Here is a 22,039-nt window from a genome sequence, read left to right on the forward strand (position 1 = left end):
TAAATAACAAGAGGGACCAGCTGTGTGTGTTTTGTCTGTATGGAGCAGTGGTCATCAGTCACACTGACCTTATTGAAAACAACAACAGGCTTAAAACAACCAACACAAACCACTTAGAGACGTTCATTATTACACACCTTATTGTTCCACCCCTCTCAAACATGCTGATGTACCTTGGTCAAGACGAGTGTGGGGTTTAATATGAGCCTATACATCTTACCCCACCACCCCCCACTCAAACATGCTAATGTACCTGTGCTCGTCTAATTGGTCCCACAGATGCTCGGCTGCTCCACCTGTGTTCACGGCAAGCCTCCAGTCATTCCTGCGGTCGGCCCCGCCATTGTGTATGTGTGCGGGCGCTAATGTTATGCAAACAAACAATCCTTTGTTGTTTGGGCTCCTCGTGCTCCTTGAACGCCACTGAGCGAAAGAGGGGGAGCGAGAGACAGAGAACGAAAGAAAGATGGAGAGGGAGATGGGGGTCTGAATACATTACCATGATTACCTGAGGTGTGTGTGTGTGTGTGTGTGTGTGGGGGGGGTAATCCTCCTACACCCGTAACGATAACTTCAGCCATTCGCTAATGAGGGCTTGGAAAAGTTAGTGAAGGTGGAGGGCTGCTTTGAGGTACTTTAGCCCCAGACCAAGGTGTTCACTACACTAGAGACGGGAGAAAACAAAGGGAAAACATGTATATATATGCTTATATTTGTCCTGGAAATGTGTTTTTTGCATATCCCAACTCCCCCTGAGACACCCACAGGGCCCCTGGAGCAATTGGGTTTGGTTCCATGCTCAAGGGCACAGCGCCGGGATTCGAACCAGCGACCTTGCGGTTACTGGCCCAGTGATCTAACCTGGAGGATACACCTGCTGCCCCAAGCAGCTATGGTCAATGAAGAACCAAGTAGCAAGCATGTTATTGTGTGTGTGTGTTTGGGCCATCACCTGAAAGACAGACAGATAACAGACACGTTTAGGTTAGGGGTCTTATAGCCTCGTTAAACCAGACTAAATGCTGCACTTACCATTGAAGTGAAACAATGAACGCAGTGTTCAGTATGATTTAACCAGGCCAGGAATGTTAGGCTTAGTCAGACAGAAATACATGTACAGATGTTAGGCTTAGTCAGACAGAAATACATGTACAGATGTTAGGCTTAGTCAGACAGAAATACATGTACTGCGCATTCGGAAAGTATTCAGACCCCTTTACTTTTTCCATATTTTGTTACGTTATAGCCTTATTCAAAAATGGATTGTTGTTTTTTCCCCTCATCAATCTACACACAATACCCCATAATGACAAAGCAAAAACAGGTTTTTCAGGTTTTTTTAACATTTATAATAAATTAAAAAACGGAAATATCACATTTACACAAGCATTCAGACCCTTTACTCAGTACTTTGTTGAAGCACCTTTAGCAGTGATTACAGCCTCGAATCTTCTTGGGTATGATGCTACAAGCTTGGCACAGCTGTATTTGGAGAGTTTCTCCCATTCTTCTCTGCAGATCCTCTCAAGCTCTGTCAGGTTGGATGGGGAGCGTCGCTGCACAGCTATATTCAGGTCTCTCCAGAGATGTTAGATCGGGTTCAAGTCTGGGCTCTGGCCTGGCAACTCAAGGACATTCAGAGTCTTGTCCCAAAGCCACACCTGCATTGTCTTGGCTGTGTGCTTAGGGTCGTTGTCCTGTTGGAAGGTGAACCTTCGCCCCAGTCTGAGGTCCTGAGCGCTCTGGAGCAGGTTTTCATCAAGGATCTCTCTGTACTTTGCTCCGTTCATCTTTCCCTTGATCCTGACTAGTCTCCCAGTCCCTGCCGATGAAAAACATCCCCACAGCATGATGCTGCCACCACCATGCTTCACCGTAGGGATGGTGCCAGGTTTCCTCCAGGCTTGACGCTTGGCATTCAGGCCAAAGAGTTCAATCTTGGTTTCATCAGACCAGAGAATCTGGTTTCTCATGGTCTGAGAGTCTGAGGTGCCTTTTGGCAAACTCCAAGCGGGCTGTCATGTGCCTTTTACTGAGGAGTGGCTTCCGTCTGGCCACTCTACTATAAAGACCTGATTGGTGGAGTGCTGCAGAGATGGGAGAACCTTCCAGAAGGACAACCATCTCCACAGAGGAACTCTGGAGCTCTGTCAGAGTGACCATCGGGTTCTTGGTCACCTCCCTGACCAAGGCCCTTCTCCCCCGATTGCTCAGTTTGGCCGGGTGGCCAGGTCTTGGAAGAGTCTTGGTGGTTCCAAACTTCTTTCATTTAAGAATGATGGAGGCCACTGTGTTCTTGGGGACCTTCAATACTGGTACCCTTCCCCAGATCTGCGCCTCAACACAATCCTGTCTCGGAGCTCTACGGACAATTCCTTCGACCTCCTGGCTTGGTTTTTGCTATGACATGCACTGTCAACTGTGTGACCTTATATAGACAGGTGTGTGCCTTTCCAAATCATGTCCAAATCAATTTAATTTACCACAGGTGGCCTCCAATCAAGTTGTAGAAACATCTCAAGGATGATAAATGGAAACAGGATGCACCTGAGCTCAATTTCGAGTCTCATAGCAAAGGGTCTGAATACTTTTTTAAATAAGGTATTTATTTATTTAAATTTTTATCAGAAATTTCTTTAAAACTGTTTTCACTTCGTCAATATGGGGTATTGTGTGTAGATTGATGAGGAAAAACATGTACTTAATCCATTTTAGAATAAGGCTGTAACGTAACAAAATGTGGAAAAAGTCAAGGGGTCTGAATACTTTCCTAATGCACTGTACATGGTATAATATAAAAATACTGTTCAATAGTCAATCCTCCTTAAACAAAACATGAGCAATATATTTCCATTGTACATATATCATAACGAAAGACTGGTGAAGTAGCTATCAGAGTCACTCACTACGACGAGGCCCACGGAGAAAGACTCCAGCCAAACCAAGACCAGTCCAGGGGTGCATCTCCTTCTCAACAGTTCCCCTCCTCCCCTCCTCTCCTTCATCTACAGTAATATAGAACCCCATAGAGCCAATAAAAGGAAAGGGAACAAGTAGAGGAAGCCACATTGGCCATCTGATATCTCTCCGATAGGAGGGAATACCCAAGATGATGTTCTCCAGATGAAACGTAATGATCAGTATCTCTGCTCTAGTAGAGAGATCACAAACTCATCACGGATCTAACAGTTGAGCAAGTCTCCTATCCACTCCACAGAAGAGAGACAACATAAAAAGCGGTAGATTATCCGTGGATGTGGCCCTTTTCGTGGGAAGCGAGGGGCCAAATAAAACCCTCTAGTACTCCTGGGGAGTAGAGCTGGGTTCTGATGCTCTGTGATACAAAGAAGCTAAAGGCATGATAGGCGACTGCTGCTGGGGAATGTTCCACAGCCTTATCCTCTAAGGATTCCTAGTACAGCCACTGGAGCCTCTCTGCCTCTCTCGTTCACTCTCTCTGCCTCTCCTTTCTCTCTCATCCCTTTCTCCTCCCGGGCAGGACTAAGCCCTGCTCAGCACTGCCCTGCCTCTGATGTCCTGGGCTACCTTTGTTGACTGAGCTGGAGAGGAGAAAAGAGAAGAGAGAGAGAGGAGAGAGAGCTGATCTGGACATCTAATTCACCTCCTCAGAGGATCAGAGGGAAGCTGCAGTCCTCCTGTCCTCCTCTTCACCATAGAGAGAGAAAGAGAGGTGACATTGAACATGACTTGATACTGTGGAGACTGCTGGGACTGGTCCTAATATGAGCTTGGGTGCATCTCAATAGTTTTAAAGTTGCTCCCTCTCCTTCCTTGTTTCCTTTCCTTGTATATGTCCTTATGTGAAAGACCCTGAACAGTTAAGATCTGAGACTAGATGATCATGACAAGCCAGACTTGAAATGCAGTGTTGATGGTCAGTGTACATCTTTATCGTACGGCAGCAAGAAAACCCAACACAACACATTATTTTCTCTAGGATTCACAAGGGAGGATCAGCCGTACAGTAAACACGTTGCATTATACATTTGACAATGCATTTGGCTGAGAGTCACAGACACACCTATTACTTTAAACAGTGAGCCAAGTCTGTGATATCAAAGCTAGACAATATCCTGGTGTTGAGAGAAACTGTGTCAGGGAGAAAGGGGGAAGTCAGTCAACTCACTGGAGGCTGTTTCTCTCAGTCTCCTGGTTCCTGTTACACTGGTGTCAAAACGAGGAGGAGAGGAAGGAAGAGAAGAGGAAGAGAGGAGGAGAGGGAGGAAGAGAGGAGGAGAGGGAAGAAGAGAAGAGGAAGAGAGGAGGAGAGGGAGGAAGAGAGGAGGAGAGGGAGGAAGAGAAGAGGAGAGGGAGGAAGAGAGGAGGAGAGGGAGGAAGAGAGGAGGAGAGGGAGGGAGGAAGAGAAGAGGAAGAGAGGAGGAGAGGGAGGAAGAGGGGGAGAGGGAGGAAGAGAGGGGGAGAGGGAGGAAGAGAGGGGGAGAGGGAGGGAGGAAGAGAAGAGGAAGAGAGGAGGAGAGGGAGGAAGAGAGGGGGAGAGGGAGGAAGAGAGGGGGAGAGGGAGGAAGAGAGGAGGAGAGGGAGGCAGAGAATGGGGAGAGGGAGGAAAAGGGCTAATTGTGATGGGCTGGAGGCTGCGGCGATTGGCAGCTGAGATCCACCTCTGTCTTTGTACTCCTTGGCCCCCTTGCTCTCTCCCGGCGCTCCCCACCCAAGTGACGTATGGGGGCTTTCAGAATCACACCAGGGGTGGCCCCGAGACACTACCACACTTCTCCACCCCTCCACCCCTATCATTGATCGGCCTCCCAGTCAACTCCTGACCCTGGCCCCCTCCAGGATAGGAGCAACCCCAGAGGAAAGCTCTGCACAAAAAATAACTGTGACAGGAGGATTAAATAAAGAAAAAAAATGCCACAGAGTTGATCACGTCGGGAGGACTAAAAGAAAGAGAAAGAAGAGGGAAAACTTTGCAACTGGAACTACTGATCAAAGTAATTCCCCTCGGAGACCTGCCCTTAATGAGAGTTGTACAAGAGAGAGAAAGAGGGGAGGAAGACAGAGAAAGAGAGAGAGGGAGGGGAAAAAAAGACAAGTGGATGGCTCTAATTCTCCATTCCTATAGAGCGAAGGATGGGGGGAGCGTGCGGACGTGTATGTGGTATGGGGGCTAGCACAGGGGCAGGCAAGGGTGTATTCAGGATCTCTTAATGTCTTCACTGGGGGGGTTGGGGGAGCACAGAGAGCCAAGGCCAGGTTAATTAAACCCAAGGGGTTTCTGGGTAGTCATTTGAATATGTCACATAAATAGATGCTGAGTGTCAAGCAGGCAGGGCCGGATGGCACGGGTATAAGCAAACATGTTGACTATGCATTAAAAGATGGAGAGAGAGAGAATAAAAGGGGGCTCCATACTAATTTGTGCGACGCTACATGTACCCCCTCTCCTCCTTCCTCTGTTCTTGTATCCCCACTGCACACTGGATTTCTCAGAGTTATTAATGTTTGTCATTAGCAGCATTACGCCAGAGGACAGTGACTGGGGAGAGAAACCAAGCACAAATTTATATGGGACAAATATTGACAATAGCTCGCTCCTGGGTATTCGACGGAGAAGAAAAGATGCAAACTATGTTAATGAATGGTAATTAACCACTGGGGCCTAGTGCTCCCCTGGATCGCAGCTAAATTGGTCCCTGAGTTGCCAGAGAAACAGTCCTGGGCTAATCCACCCTTTATTATAGAAAGATAAAGGAAGAAACGACATTATTAGCATATATTTGAAAGGGGGGTGGGATAAAAAGTAGATTTTCTTCTTGTTAATTCATGAACGGATGATTTTACACAAGGTTGTTAATTGTACTTTTAAAAAAGAGAGAGGAGGAATAAAGTAAAACAAAGGGATGAGAAAGGAGGAGAGGAAGACATGATCAGAGAGAGCGAGAGAGGGAGACGTGTGGTGGTCTCGGGTGTAAGACTCCTGCTCAAGGACAGAGGAGACCCAGATCACTGATTGATATTCACAATGAATAATAAAAGAAGAGGAAGAGAGAAACATAAAAGTCTGGAGAGGTATGTCAAGGGTGCTCCCCCTCTACCACTGGGCTGTGTGTCTGTGGCCCACTGAAGACCCTCGTTAATGAAGTCAACAGTGGGGGTCGCTCGTTACCGTCGGAAACCATGCTGATGGTCTGCCAGTCGCCTGTCAATCATCTGGGAGACAGGGAGCCCCGCCTCCGACCGTCCAATAGAGGAACTGCATCGTGGTCCATCACTGTCAACAAGGCAGGACATAGTATGGATGCACTACTGTCTTTCTGTTAGTTACAGTTCTAGGTCTCGCTTTAAAAATATATTTTTATCTCAACGAGACTAGCCTGGATATAAAACGGTTAAATGAAAACTATTCAAATGATTTGGTCTTAACGTAAACCGCTGACCCAACAGTACATTCTGGCCATGAAAACATTGCAGCACATGAAGCGTCAAGAAAATAATATTTGTTTTAAAGTGGCAGTATGTAACTTTTTGGGCAACCTGATCAAATTAACAGAAATATGAGTTATAGATCTATCATTCTACTTGAAAGCAAGTCTAAGAAGCGGTAGATCCGTTCTGTGCACGCTGTTCTATGCTTCCCGTTCTGAAGTTTTGTTTTTGCGTCTTTTGGACACCAGCTTCAAACAGCTGAAACAACAATAGTTTTGGTTTTGGAAAATATATTTCACAGCGGTTTAGATGCTACAATGATTCTCTACACTATACTAGCTTATTTTGTCACATAAACTGAAATTAGTTTTAGCAACCAGGAAATGGCAGAGAGATTTCTGCATAGTACAACTTTAATGTGACATATCAATAATCTTGACTCCATAGTGTATAAATAAAACAATTGGCAACACACTTTTATTTAAAATCAGTTTCAAATCAATTAACAATATAACATAATTACCTATTGCAAAGTACAGTTTGAACTGAACACACAAATGTCTAGTAGTATTCTGAAATAAAACATATTTCAGAATACACCTAGACAAAACAAACAAACATAACACACAAAATTCATATTTTATGATATAATTTACATTTGGAGCATTTGGTCACTGAAACGTGAAAGGAACAATGGAATCCAATCGGCCCAAATGGTCAATGGAATGCAGGTGGCGGACTTGCTCTGAGAGTCCAGTATATCCTAAGAAGAGAGAGAGTATCTCTGCTTCTTACTTTAAGAGTGTACTTTTTCTTTCGTTGAGTCTGCACTGTTGGGTCAGGTCCCACTCCCAGCACCCTGGGGTCATTGAGATCCACAATAAATTACAGAAAATATAAAAATAAAAAAACCATAAAAAACTAATGTCTAACTTTAAGTAAAAACGTAAGCATAACGTTATCATCACCCCAGGATGGCTTTTGGAGAAGGGAGAGAAAGGGAGGGAGCGTTTGTCTCTGTACTGTAAATTAGCCTGACGCTAAAGGGCCCTGTCTCGCAGATGGAGCGCGCTAACCACTAACACAGATGTTGGGGGCTCATTTACAAAGGCTGGGCCCCGGCACGGCACTAGACCGCTGCGTGAGCGAGTGGCTCGGAGTGAGTCGACAGCGCTTTTCTCCTAAATATTGGTTCTGGAAGCGCGGCGTGGAGGCAACTTCACACACGTGCGCATGCATGCGAACGCACGCACACACACACAGAGTAACTTCAGGTCGACTCGGCGAACTCAGCCCCCACTGAGAAAGAAAGGCCTGGGCACGAAGGAGGGATGGAGAGAGAAGAGGAGGAGAGTGAGAGGATGACAGTTTTTCCCAGCCGCAGCCCTCAGCCCCGGAGTGGGAGTCAGACGATTTCGCTGACTGGTGTTGTGAGCGCGGCCAGTGCTTCTGTCAGCACTTTCCTCTCCTTCATCTTCACACACAGCACCTCCATTAGGAGAGCAGCAGAGGGGATCTGTGGAGGGAGAGGGGGAGGGGGAGGGAGAGAGAGAGAGAGAGAGAGAGAGAGAGAGAAAGAAAGAAAGAAAGAGAGGAAAGAAAGAAAGAAAGAAAGAAGACAGAAAAAAACACAGAACAGTTAAAAAAGTGTGCTTTTTGACACTTGGCATCTTTTCAGAGGGCCGCTTTGTAGTTATTGTGGTACAGTAGAGAGAGGAGAGAGGTGGTGGGCCTGAGAGGGGTAGTAGAGAGAGGAGAGAGGTGGTGGGCCTGAGAGGGGTAGTAGAGAGAGGAGAGAGGTGGTGGGCCAGAGAGGGGTAGTAGAGAGAGGAGAGAGGTGGTGGGCCAGAGAGGGGTAGTAGAGAGAGGAGAGAGGTGGTGGGCCTGAGAGGGGTAGTAGAGAGAGGAGAGAGGTGGTGGGCCAGAGAGGGGTAGTAGAGAGAGGAGAGAGGTGGTGGGCCAGAGAGGGGTAGTAGAGAGAGGAGAGAGGTGGTGGGCCTGAGAGGGGTAGTAGAGAGAGGAGAGAGGAGGTGGGCCAGAGAGGGGCAGTAGAGAGAGGAGAGAGGTGGTGGGCCAGAGAGGGGTAGTAGAGAGAGGAGAGAGGTGGTGGGCCAGAGAGGTGCAGTAGAGAGAGGCTGGGCCAGAGAGGGGCAGTAGAGAGAGGCTGGGCCAGAGAGGGGCAGTAGAGAGAGGCTGGGCCAGAGAGGGGCAGTAGAGAGAGGCTGGGCCAGAGAGGGGCAGTAGAGAGAGGCTGGGCCAGAGAGGGGCAGTAGAGAGAGGCTGGGCCAGAGAGGGGCAGTAGAGAGAGGCTGGGCCTGAGATGAGCAGTAGAGAGGGGTTGGGCCTGAGATGAGCAGTAGAGAGGGGTTGGGCCAGAGAGGAGCAGTAGAGAGGGGTTGGGCCAGAGAGGGGTAGTAGAGAGGGGTTGGGCCAGAGAGGGGTAGTAGAGAGGGGTTGGGCCAGAGAGGGGTAGTAGAGAGGGGTTGGGCCTGAGAGGAGCAGCAGAGAGGGGTTGGGCCAGAGAGGGGCAGTAGAGAGGGGTTGGTCCATGTTTAGTGTTTTCCACAAAGCATTTCTTAAAAACAGATTACTTTCTCAATAATGTAAAAGGAACAGCTGAGCACTTTACAGTGAGGGAAAAAAAGTATTTGATCCCCTGCTGATTTTGTACGTTTGCCCACTGACAAAGACATGATCAGTCTATAATTTTAATGGTAGGTTTATTTGAACAGTGAGAGACAGAATAACAAAAATATCCAGAAAAACGCATGTCAAAAATGTTATAAATTTATTTGCATTTTAATGAGGGAAATAAGTATTTGACCCCTCTGCAAAACATGACTTAGTACTTGGTGGCAAAACCCTTGTTGGCAATCACAGAGGTCAGACGTTTCTTGTAGTTGGCCACAAGGTTTGCACACATCTCAGGAGGGATTTTGTTCCACTCCTCTTTGCAGATCTTCTCCAAGTCATTAAGGTTTCGAGGCTGACGTTTGGCAACACAAACCTTCAGCTCCCTCCACAGATTTTCTATGGGTTTAAGGTCTGGAGACTGGCTAGGCCACTCCAGGACCTTAATGTGATTCTTCTTGAGCCACTCCTTTGTTGCCTTGGCCGTGTGTTTTGGGTCATTGTCATGCTGGAATACCCATCCACGACCCATTTTCAATGCCCTGGCTGAGGGAAGGAGGTTCTCACCCAAAATTTTATGGTACATGGCCCGTCCATCGTCCCTTTGATGTGGTGAAGTTGTCCTTCCCTTAGCATAATGTTTCCACCTCCATGTTTGACGGTGGGGATGGTGTTCTTGGGGTCATAGGCAGCATTCCTCCTCCTCTAAACACGGCGAGTTGAGTTGATGCCAAAGAGTTCGATTTTGGTCTCATCTGACCACAACACTTTCACCCAGTTCTCCTCTGAATCATTCAGATGTTCATTGGCAAACTTCAGACGGCCCTGTATTTGTGCTTTCTTGAGCAGGGGGTCCTTGTGGGCGCTGCAGGATTTCAGTCCTTCACGTCGTAGTGTGTTACCAATTGTTTTCTTGGTGACTATAGTCCCAGCTGCCGTGAGATCATTGACAAGATCATCCCGTGTAGTTCTGGGCTGATTCCTCACTGTTCTCATGATCATTGCAACTCCACGAGGTGAGATCTTGCATGAAGTCCCAGGCCGAGGGAGATTGACAGTTATTTTGTGTTTCTTCCATTTGCGAATAATCGCACCAACTGTTGTCACCTTCTCACCAAGCTGCTTGGCGATGGTCTTGTAGCCCATTCCAGCCTTGTGTTGGTCTACAATCTTGTCCCTGACATCCTTGGAGAGCTCTTTGGTCTTGGCCATGGTGGAGAGTTTGGAATCTGATTGATTGATTGCTTCTGTGGACAGGTGTCTTTTATACAGGTAACAAACTGAGATTAGGAGCACTCCCTTTAAGAGTGTGCTCCTAATCTCAGCTCGTTACCTGTAGAAAAGACACCTGGGAGCCAGAAATCTTTCTGATTGAGAGAGGGTCAAATACTTATTTCCCTCATTAAAATGCAAATCAATTTATAACATTTTTGACATGCGTTTTTCTGGATTTTTGTTGTTGTTATTCTGTCTCTCACTGTTAAAATAAACCTACCATTAAAATTATAGACTGATCATTTCTTTGTCAGTGGGCAAACGTACAAAATCAGCAGGGGATCAAATACTTTTTTCCCTCACTGTATGTTATTTTAGGATGTCCTGAGGTACACTATATATACAAAAGTATGTGGGCACCCCTTCAAATTAGTGGATTCGGCTATTTCAGCCACACCCATTGCTGACAGGTGTATAACATCGAGCACACAGTCATGCAATCTCCATAGACAAACATTGGCAGTAGAATGGCCTTACTGAAGAGCTCTGACTTTCAACGTGGCACCGTCATAGGATGCCACCTTTCCAACAAGTCAGTACGTCACAAATTCTGCCTTGCTAGAGCTGCCCCGGTCAAGTGTAAGGGCTGTTACTGTGAAGTGGAAACGTCTAGGAGCAACAACGGCTCAGCCGAGAAGTGGTAGGCCACACAATATCACACAACGGGACTGCCGAGTGCTGAAGCATGTAGTGCGTAAAAATTATCTGTCCTCAGTTGCAACACTCACTACGAGTTCCAAACTGCCTCTGGAAGCAACGTCAGCACAATAACTGTTTGTTATGGGTTTCCATGGCTGAGCAGCTGCACACAAGCCTAAGATCATTATGCGCAATGACAAGCGTCAGCTGTAGTGGTGTAAAGCTCGCCGCCATTGGACTCTGGAGCAGTGGAATCGCGTTCTCTGGAGTGATGAATTACGCTTCACCATCTGGCAGTCCGACGGACAAATCTGGGTTTGGCGGATGCCAGGAGAACACTACCTGCCCAAATGCATAGTGGCAACTGTAAAGTTTGGTGGAGGAGGAATAATGGTCTGGGGCTGTTTTTCATGGGTTGGGCTAGGCATACAATTACATTCTAGATGATTCAGTGCCTCCAACTTTTTGGCAACAGTTTGGGGAAGGCCCTTTCCTGTTTCAGCATGACAATGCCCCCTTGCACAAAGCGAGGTCCATACAGAAATGGTTTGTCTAGATTGGTGTGGAAGAACTTGACTGGCCTGCACAGAGCCCTGACCTCAACCCCATCGAACACCTTTGGGATGAATAGGAACGCAGACTGCGAGCCAGGCCTAATTGCCCAACATCAATGCCATATTAATGCCCATGATTTTGAAATGAGATGTTTGACGATGTAGGGTACATACTGGTGTCCCGCTACTCAGCATTCTCTCTGAGGGAACATTCAGTGTTGGATACGAAAGGAGAGGAAGACATTTTAGACTAATGAGAGTTGCACTCAGTGGAGGAATATTTTGGGTTTCTCCCACTGTGTGTGTGGTTTCCTTGCTGCGGGCGAGGGAGAGAGAGAGGGGGCAGTCTTAACCTCTGCGCTGCGGCTAATTTTGTTTTTGCTCTTGCCTCTCAAAACCGACACAAGGACTTTATTGAAATCAGGCCCAGGCGATCAAAGGAAGATATATCACACATAAATATTCACATCAACTCTATGCATCCACTCTGAAACGCTGGGAAACCTATTCATTCCTGTAGTTAAAAAAAAAAATCTCACTGTGGCCAGATTTAAGTAGTGGACTGAAGCTGCCTTAGCTCTAAAACTCATAAAAAATTGTACTATGCTTTAACCATGAAACATATGATTATAAACCAGATGATCACTAAGTACCGTAGCTTAAAGGTTCTCGTTACTTCACGGTCAGATAACCAGGTGATCTTGAAAGTGATTTGAAGTGGTTTACTGGGGGCATTATACACAAGTTACACATTCAAGCTGTTTCTCACTCAGTCACTCACTCACTCACTCACACATTTACGTCATTTAGCAAATGCTCTTATCCAGAGCGACCTATAGGAGCAATTAGGGTTAAGTGCCTTGCACATGCATGCACGTGTATGTGTGTATATGTGTGTCTCTCTATGTGTGTGTCTCTCTATGTGTGTGTCTCTCTATGTGTGTGTGTGCAGCGTGCACCTGTGTAGACCAGAGGGAGAAGGTCCCAGTGCTGAGTGCATCAAACAGAGCTCTGCTCCTCTGAGCCTGCTCTCCCACTGCTGAGACGTCTCCCTGCTCCTCTGAGCCTGCTCTCCCACTGCTGAGACGTCTCCCTGCTCCTCTGAGCCTGCTCTCCCACTGCTGAGACGTCTCTCTGCTCCTCTGAGCCTGCTCTCCCACTGCTGAGACGTCTCCCTGCTCCTCTGAGCCTGCTCTCCCACTGCTGAGACGTCTCCCTGCTCCTCTGAGCCTGCTCTCCCACTGCTGAGACGTCTCCCTGCTCCTCTGAGCCTGCTCTCCCACTGCTGAGACGTCTCCCTGCTCCTCTGAGCCTGCTCTCCCACTGCTGAGACGTCACAATTACAGCTCAGCTCCTCACCACTGCTCTAATCAGCTAACTACAGTACACGTACAGCCACTAACTAAGCAAACAAACAACTACACAGTCAAATATAGTATTAAGAGATGCTACAGCACGGGGCTATGGGAGAGAGGAGGTAACAAAGGTAAACATACTGATTGAGAAGTGTACCTCAGTCTAGTCTGGTGTAAGTCTGTGTAACTCATAGTCTACATAAACACAACCTTCCTTATTCACAGAGGTCACCTATCTGGTTTGTATGCTGTTTGTATTCTGTCAAAAGGGCCTCTGTACTTCTGCACAGAACGTTCCTCAGCAGCCGCATGGGTTACATTTGTGACAGACAGTGAGATCAAACACAGACTTTGCTACCTGGGGCAGGTGCACACACAGGCCCTGGAGTGACACACACACACACGCTCTCTCTAATGGCACCAGAGGGACCGTTAGGGCCTGTCATTACCATGTAACTGCTGCTTTACAGGGGCCCGGGCCCCTGGGGCAGCTAGCACGTTTTCAGTGGACACCCCCATGAGTGTTTTTCACAGCCCCTCCTAGAACCTGTTTTGGTCACTGTCAGTGACTCTTTGTTAGTTCCACCTTCTGTTTGAGTGACCATTTTTGGTTTCTTGCTGGGGAACAACAACAACTGGGCCCGAAAAGACATCCACCAGGAGCGCCCCCTAAATTTGACCAAGAAGAGGCAAACAAAATCAAACCCCACACCAAACTTAAAAGACAGGAAGCAAACCAAAAAGTGGAACAAAATGAAAACATGGAAGATCAGGTAAAGGATCGTTTTTTTAGAACACAAATAGGGAGCACCAACAAAAGGTGTTGACCCTCCACATCTCTCAAGACAACTGGAGCACAGGGCCAGCCGCTCATAAATATCACCTGGGCCAGCACAGGTGAAACGGCTTCTGACTAACGCGATGACAAGCCAGCACAGGTGTAACACATACTGACTAACGAGGTGACACCAATCTGTGCACCCAACATGCTAACCTCCAACCCCGAAATATACATGGAAAAACCAAAGCCTGTGACACCTTCCCCCTAGCCCTCATCACTATTCAACAGGCCCCGCAGACCAGAGCGATTGTCTGGATACGTTTTCATTAACACGCCCTGGTGTGTTAGCGCTGACGTGCTAAGCTATCCGCGTTGAAAGTCTGCGTGTGTGTGTTGAGTGCGTGTGTGTGTGTTGAGAGACAATGCAAGGGGGCCAGGGGCGTGACGTAAAGGTGGTTTTACCAGACCAATTAAATGACACTGTTATTCCAGAGCCTGGGGCGCCGCTGGAGGTGGGGTAGCCGTTCGCGGTACAACACCGGGGCTCCCATTGTGCGTTAGATGCCATTACGTACACAACACCTCCCTTAACCGATCGATCATTCAGACGCTTTTTGTTCTCCCTCAGAACAGGTTAGCAGGTTTCCAGGCCCAATGAGAGTAGAGGTAGACATGCATGGTGTTAGTGTGGCTGTCTAGATAGAAATGGGAAGAGGGAGGGGATGACAGAGAAAAAGGAGCGGTAACAACACATTTTTTATTTGCTGCATTGCAGGAAAGTTCTCTTGCAACAGGGTGATCAAATTAAGATCAAATTAAGATCCTACATCTGTATGTATCAAATCTTTACCTCTTAGAAATGTGATTGACTGATTGATGGACTGATTGATTTAAAAATGCTTTAGATTCAGTGCTTGTTCTCCAGGCCACTTCCATACACCACTGAAATGGTACAATATGTTTTACCGTCACTTGTAAAGGGTCGATAAGCCGCCTCCAATCTAGGCCACCGAGGGGAAAGGAAGGAGCTGAGTGAATGAGAGAGGAGCTACTTAACATGATCACAGGGAAACACTGTGATCTTTGATCTGCTCACTTTTGTTTGAAATCAAAGTTATCAAAACGGGGAATAAACAACAAGGAACAAAACAACAACACACAAAAGCACCCAAGACCTACTAAAAAAAAGTCTGCATTTGATTATCCCGATAATGAATATGTCACATGCAGATTAAAAAAAGAAAAAACTCATCGGCAGCTCAGGTGAGTAAAGGAAGAAAAATAAGAAAAATCACCAAAGCAGTCTATTCTTCTTCTCCTTGGTAATTACGGTTCTCTCTCTCTTTCTCTGTCTCGTTGCCGTGTTACTTTCTATTCTCCACTTTAGAGCCCTGGGAGACTGATATGAAAGGGAATTGGACACTTGGGGCCATAGATACTGTAATTAAAAATCTCTCCTTTATTTATTATTATTTGTTAGTTGATATGTTGTTGGGAAACATCATCAGGTCTGTGCAACCTGCGTTGTTAGACCTGACCTAAATACAGCCCAGATTAAACGCTTCAGGAACGCTACAGCAGGCCTTTGTTTTTCACTCATTAGGAGTGGAAATGAGGTGATCATCACAGACACAATTCAGGTATAAATATACTAAGGTTATATCCATACAAAAGGATGCTGCAACGCTGCTGAAACCCTTTTATACCTGTTGGCAGAAACATACGATACTGTACAGTATACTGAAGTGTGTAATCCTATGACAAATCATGATGACTTGACTGTTATGGTGCTGTTTCACAGAAGTTTGACTTTCTTCAGCAATGATCCCTCATAACAGGCTAACATTACTCAATGATCCCTCATAACAGGCTAACATTACTCAATGAGCCATCATAACAGGCTAACATAACTCAACAAGCCATCATAACAGGCTAACATAACTCAATGAGCCATCATAACATGCTAACATTACTCATTTTACATTTACATTTTAGTCATTTAGCAGACGCTCTTATCCAGAGCGACTTACAGGAGCAATTAGGGTTAAGTGCCTTGCTCAAGGGCACATTAACGTCATTTAGCAGACGCTCTTAGCCAGAGCGACTCACAAATTGGTGCGTTCACCCTATAGCCAGTGGGGGGGGGGGGGGGGGGGGGGGGGGAATGAGCCATTATAACAGGCTAACATTATTTAATGAGCCATTATAACAGGCTAACATTACTCAACAAGCCATTATAACAGGCTAACCACAGGAGGTTGGTGGCACCTTAATTGGGTAGGATGGGCCCGTGGTAATGGCTGGAGCAGAATAGTGGAATGGTATCAACAACATCAAACATATGGTTTGATGTCATTCCATTTGCTCCGTTCCAGCCATTATTATGAGCCGTCCTCCCCTCAGCAGCCTCCACTGAGGCTAACATCATCCAATGAGCCATCATAACAAGCCAACAATATCCAATAAGTCATCATAACAGGATAACATTATCCAATGAGCCACCATAACAGGCTAACATCATCCAATTAGCCATCATAACAAGCCAACAATATCCAATAAGTCATCATAACAGGATAACATTATCCAATGAGCCACCATAACAGGCTAACTTCATCCAATGAGCCATCATAACAGGCTAACATCATCCAATGAGCCATCATAAAAGGATAACATTACTCAATGAGGCCCAAGCCCTATCCAACAGCCGACTGTATGTAGAATGTCCCCTTTAGCATCAATTCCCTTTTGTGTGCCTACTTCAACAATGTCGGCCAGTGTAGATCACTAAGGCAAATAAAGTAATACAGCTCCAGAATAATCTTGACTGGCCAACTCAATCCAAACTCTATTAGTGTACAGAGTCTTTGTATGAATAAACTATGTAGCTTGTGATCACAGTAGTTGTAAACACAGAGAGGAAGGTCATAGTCTACTTTGGTCTCTCCTCGTCACACAAACCCCATCGCCCACCTCCCCTAGGGCCCCCCAATCCCTGCCTTGCCCGCCCCCCCCAACAAGTCCCAGTGACACATTTACAGTACAAAGGCTGAGAATTCCCCCCCTTCACACAACACAGTCACTGCTGATTTAATTAGCCCAATCATTAAACAAGGCTTAATTAGAGTCACTTCTTTCTGAAGGAACAACACTAGCTGGAGCTCATCGCTGTTCCTTGTCATTACTGCAGAATAACTGCAGATGATATCCTCCATTGCTATGCCAGCGTTGAAAACAAACAAACAAGTTAGAGAAGTTGGTAATATTGTTGTTTGGGCATGGCGGTGCTTGACTCAAAAGTTACAATGATGTTGGTTGAGTATGTTAGTATGTAGCCTTGCACATGCCATGGCCTGTGTCAGCTGGAACTGTTCATAGGAGCAGGAGCCGGTCTGCTGTTTTCTGTAGCGTTAGGCAGCTTGATGTACAAGTACACCCCCTGGACAGGATGCTAGTCTATCTCCTGTTTCTGTAGCGTGAGGCAGCTTGATGTACAGTACACCCCCTGGACAGGACACTAGTCTGTCTCCTGTTTCTGTAGCGTGATGAAGCTTAATGTACAAGTACACCCTCTGGACAGGATGCGTTTCTCCTGTTTCTGTAGTGTGAGGCAGCTTGATGTACAAGTACACCCCCTGGACAAGATGCTAGTCTATCTCCTGTTTCTGTAGCGTGAGGAGCTTGATGTACAAGTACACCCTCTGGATAGGATGCTAGTCTATATCCTGTTTCTGTAGCGTGAGGCAGCTTGATGTACAGTACACCCCCTGGACAGGACGCTAGTCTGTCTCCTGTTTCTGTAGCGTGATGAAGCTTAATGTACAAGTACACCCTCTGGACAAGATGCGTTTCTCCTGTTTCTGTAGTGTGAGGCAGCTTGATGTACAAGTACACCCCCTGGACAGGATGCTAGTCTATCTCCTGTTTCTGTAGCGTGATGAAGCTTAATGTACAAGTACACCCTCTGGACAGGACGCGTTTCTCCTGTTTCTGTAGCGTGAGGCAGCTTGATGTACAAGTACACCCTCTGGACAGGATGGTAGTCTATCTCCTGTTTCTGTAGCGTGAGGCAGCTTGATGTACAGTACACCCTCTGGACAGGACGCTAGTCTATCTCCTGTTTCTGTAGCGTGAGGCAGCTTGATGTAAAAGTACACCCTCTGGACAGGATGCTAGTCTATATCCTGTTTCTGTAGCGTGAGGCAGCTTGATGTACAGTACACCCCCTGGACAGGACGCTAGTCTGTCTCCTGTTTCTGTAGCGTGATGAAGCTTAATGTACAAGTACACCCTCTGGACAAGATGCGTTTCTCCTGTTTCTGTAGTGTGAGGCAGCTTGATGTACAAGTACACCCTCTGGACAGGATGCTAGTCTATCTCCTGTTTCTGTAGCGTGATGAAGCTTAATGTACAAGTACACCCTCTGGACAGGACGCGTTTCTCCTGTTTCTGTAGCGTGAGGCAGCTTGATGTACAAGTACACCCTCTGGACAGGACGCTAGTCTATCTCCTGTTTCTGTAGCGTGAGGCAGCTTGATGTAAAAGTACACCCTCTGGACAGGATGCTAGTCTATATCCTGTTTCTGTAGCGTGAGGCAGCTTGATGTACAGTACACCCCCTGGACAGGACGCTAGTCTGTCTCCTGTTTCTGTAGCGTGATGAAGCTTAATGTACAAGTACACCCTCTGGACAGGATGCGTTTCTCCTGTTTCTGTAGTGTGAGGCAGCTTGATGTACAAGTACACCCCCTGGACAGGATGCTAGTCTATCTCCTGTTTCTGTAGCGTGATGAAGCTTAATGTAAAAGTACACCCTCTGGACAGGATGCTAGTCTATAGCCTGTTTCTGTAGCGTGAGGCAGCTTGATGTACAGTACACCCCCTGGACAGGACGCTAGTCTGTCTCCTGTTTCTGTAGCGTGATGAAGCTTAATGTACAAGTACACCCTCTGGACAAGATGCGTTTCTCCTGTTTCTGTAGTGTGAGGCAGCTTGATGTACAAGTACACCCCCTGGACAGGATGCTAGTCTATCTCCTGTTTCTGTAGCGTGATGAAGCTTAATGTACAAGTACACCCTCTGGACAGGACGCGTTTCTCCTGTTTCTGTAGCGTGAGGCAGCTTGATGTACAAGTACACCCTCTGGACAGGATGGTAGTCTATCTCCTGTTTCTGTAGCGTGAGGCAGCTTGATGTACAGTACACCCTCTGGACAGGACGCTAGTCTATCTCCTGTTTCTGTAGCGTGAGGCAGCTTGATGTAAAAGTACACCCTCTGGACAGGATGCTAGTCTATATCCTGTTTCTGTAGCGTGAGGCAGCTTGATGTACAGTACACCCCCTGGACAGGACGCTAGTCTGTCTCCTGTTTCTGTAGCGTGATGAAGCTTAATGTACAAGTACACCCTCTGGACAGGATGCGTTTCTCCTGTTTCTGTAGTGTGAGGCAGCTTGATGTACAAGTACACCCCCTGGACAAGATGCTAGTCTATCTCCTGTTTCTGTAGCGTGAGGAGCTTGATGTACAAGTACACCCTCTGGACAGGATGCTAGTCTATATCCTGTTTCTTTAGCGTGAGGCAGCTTGATTTACAGTACACCCCCTGGACAGGACGCTAGTCTGTCTCCTGTTTCTGTAGCGTGATGAAGCTTAATGTACAAGTACACCCTCTGGACAAGATGCGTTTCTCCTGTTTCTCTGGTGTGAGGCAGCTTGATGTACAAGTACACCCCCTGGACAGGATGCTAGTCTATCTCCTGTTTCTGTAGCGTGATGAAGCTTAATGTACAAGTACACCCTCTGGACAGGACGCGTTTCTCCTGTTTCTGTAGCGTGAGGCAGCTTGATGTAAAAGTACACCCTCTGGACAGGATGGTAGTCTATCTCCTGTTTCTGTAGCGTGAGGCAGCTTGATGTACAGTACACCCTCTGGACAGGACGCTAGTCTATCTCCTGTTTCTGTAGCGTGAGGCAGCTTGATGTAAAAGTACACCCTCTGGACGCTAGTCTATCTCCTGTTTCTGTAGCGTGATGAAGCTCAATGTACAAGTACACCCTCTGGACAGGACGTGTTTCTCCTGTTTCTGTAGCATGAGGCAGCTTGATGTACAAGTACACCCCCTTGAAAGGACGCTAGTCTATCTCCTGTTTCTGTAGCGTGAGGCAGCTTGATGTACAAGTACACCCCCTGGACAGGACGCTAGTCTGGGTGACATGACAGTCTCAACAAACAACAATGTTTACAGGTAGACTCAGCCATGCACCAAGTAAACAGGAATATTGGGTCGAATTCCGCAACAACTAGGAGCATTGAAGCGCGAGGCTAACGCCTCCATCACAACGGCAGCGTCAATGCGTTTTGGTACACCAGAAGTACATTCATTTCCAATGGAACGCTGCGTTTGCCTTGCAGCATTGCGTTGCAAAGGCAGTTGCAGTGCGTTCTATGTGGTGCATACGTTGGATTTATCGAACGTATGCGTCAAACTGTATGCGTAGACGGCTTGACAGAAATGTTAGCAGAAGGTGAATGTTGAACTTTTGTTGCACACATATCCAGATGATGCTGCGTACCATTTTGCACAATGACGCTGTTGGTGTGATCGAGGCGTAAACTTCTCAGATGTTTTTGTCCCATAGCTATCACGTTGTAGCAGTGTGTAGCGGCCCCATGCAGATACTCCGTGTGACTGCGTGAGAGCAAAGTCTTGCATCGCGCTCATCTGCATATCTGCGGTGCTGCTCGTGGCAACGTCATATCGCTGAGTCTCAGTTAAAGTACTGTTGTCTAAGGGGCCTTGATTGAAGTACAGGCCCAGATATGTAGAGTACACTACAGTAAAGCTATTAAGTTAATCTTCTCTTAATGGACCCTGGGTTGACACAGTGCGGAGCCTATAACAACCAAACACCTCCCCCGAGGGTACTGAAGGGTAAATATTACGACTCAATATCACACCAGCTTCCGCCACCCTCTAGTAAAACCTGAGCGTCCTCCCAATCGGCGATCGTAAAGGGCAGTGCGCCGACGACTTTTTCAATGTTTTGTTTTGGATGTCGGGAGGGTTGAGTAGAAGGTTAAAGCTACAGTCTGTGATCTGGGACTCTGTTCAATGGTCATTTCAATTCAACAGGGCTTCTGTTTTGTTGTTTTCCGAATTCCAGAATGTAGCTTTAAAATGAGTGAGAAAGATGATCTAGGGAAGGACGGGGAGCAGTTCATTATGGGCCAAACAAACTGCAGATTGAAGCCCATTACAAATCCCAAATCACACCCTATTCCCTATGTTCAATAGGGCAATGGCCAAAAGTAGTGCACTAAATAGAGAATAGGCTGCCATTTGGGAGGCAGAAGCCCATATATGCAGTCATTTCCCCGTGTTCATAAAGCCAGGCCCATTAAACTCAGCTCCAGTCAATAATTAGGATGCCACAAATAAACCAAGGCAATTAAATCAATATGGGCCTGGGCCATTTCAACCCCATTCTCCCTGGGCTGGTGATTGGCTAGACACCCTGTGGCACAGGGCACATCTTCAGACACTACATCTTAGTGCTGTGTTATTCATGGGGGTGTAGTGGCTGGTGTGGGGCTGGGGCCCCCTGGCTAGTAAATTATTATGAGAGGAGGGGAACACCAGTGGAGCTGGGTAGGTGTGTGTAGGAGCCTAAGATGGCGTTCTACTGAGAGATATTTGGCTTTATTTCATTAAAAGCCACCGGTGGAGAGGAGAGAAAGAGAGAGAGAGCGAGAGAGAGGGAGAGGGAGCGAGAGAGGGGGAAAGAGAGAGAGGGAAAGAGGGGGAGAGAGAGAGGAGGAAATGAGATGCAATGTTTCATTTGTCTGTGAGAGGACGTGTGGGGCAGTAGTGAGGGGTGACAAGATAATAAAGATCTAGCCTTGTGCAGATAACCAGAACACTTTTCTTTGAAATAGCTAAGTGTGCTTGTACTGTAGCTATCAGTAGAGAGTGGTGTTATTAAAGTATTCACATGAACACACTAGCGTTCAAACACCATCACCCATACACACCACATCTACCACACCAACACTAAAAATACAATAGATCCGCACAAAAAACGCATGCGCACACGCACACACACACACACACAGTGTTGTACAGCTAACCTTGTGGGGACACACAATTCAGTCCCACACAATTCAGTCCCATTCAAAATCCTATTTTCCCTAACCCTAACCCGTACTCTTACCCTAACCCTAACCCAAAAACCTAACCTTAACCCTAACCCTAGCCCCTAATCCTAACACTAATTCTAACCTTAACCCCCTATAAATAGCATTTGACCTCGTGGGGACTAACAAAATGTCCCCAGTTGGTCAAATTTTGGTTCGTTTACTATTCTTGTGGGGACTTCTGGTCCCCACTATAGTTAAACA

General features: G+C 46.8%; 1 protein-coding gene across 1 annotated transcript in view; it reads right to left on the minus strand.

Annotated features, from left to right (window-relative positions):
* Window positions 1-6,808: 6,808 nt before the first annotated feature.
* The window catches only part of cntln (centlein, centrosomal protein), a 94,416-nt gene continuing 79,185 nt past the window's right edge, over window positions 6,809-22,039 (minus strand). Inside the window, exon 24 of the mRNA XM_084188483.1 lies at window positions 6,809-7,924. Within this exon, the coding sequence (XP_084044609.1) occupies window positions 7,814-7,924 (111 nt within the window). The 3' untranslated portion in view covers window positions 6,809-7,813. The remainder of the gene's footprint in view (window positions 7,925-22,039) is intronic.

This window comes from Coregonus lavaretus (assembly GCF_964263955.1).
Source record: "Coregonus lavaretus genome assembly, contig: SUPER_35_unloc_1, whole genome shotgun sequence".
NCBI lineage: Eukaryota > Metazoa > Chordata > Actinopteri > Salmoniformes > Salmonidae > Coregonus > Coregonus lavaretus.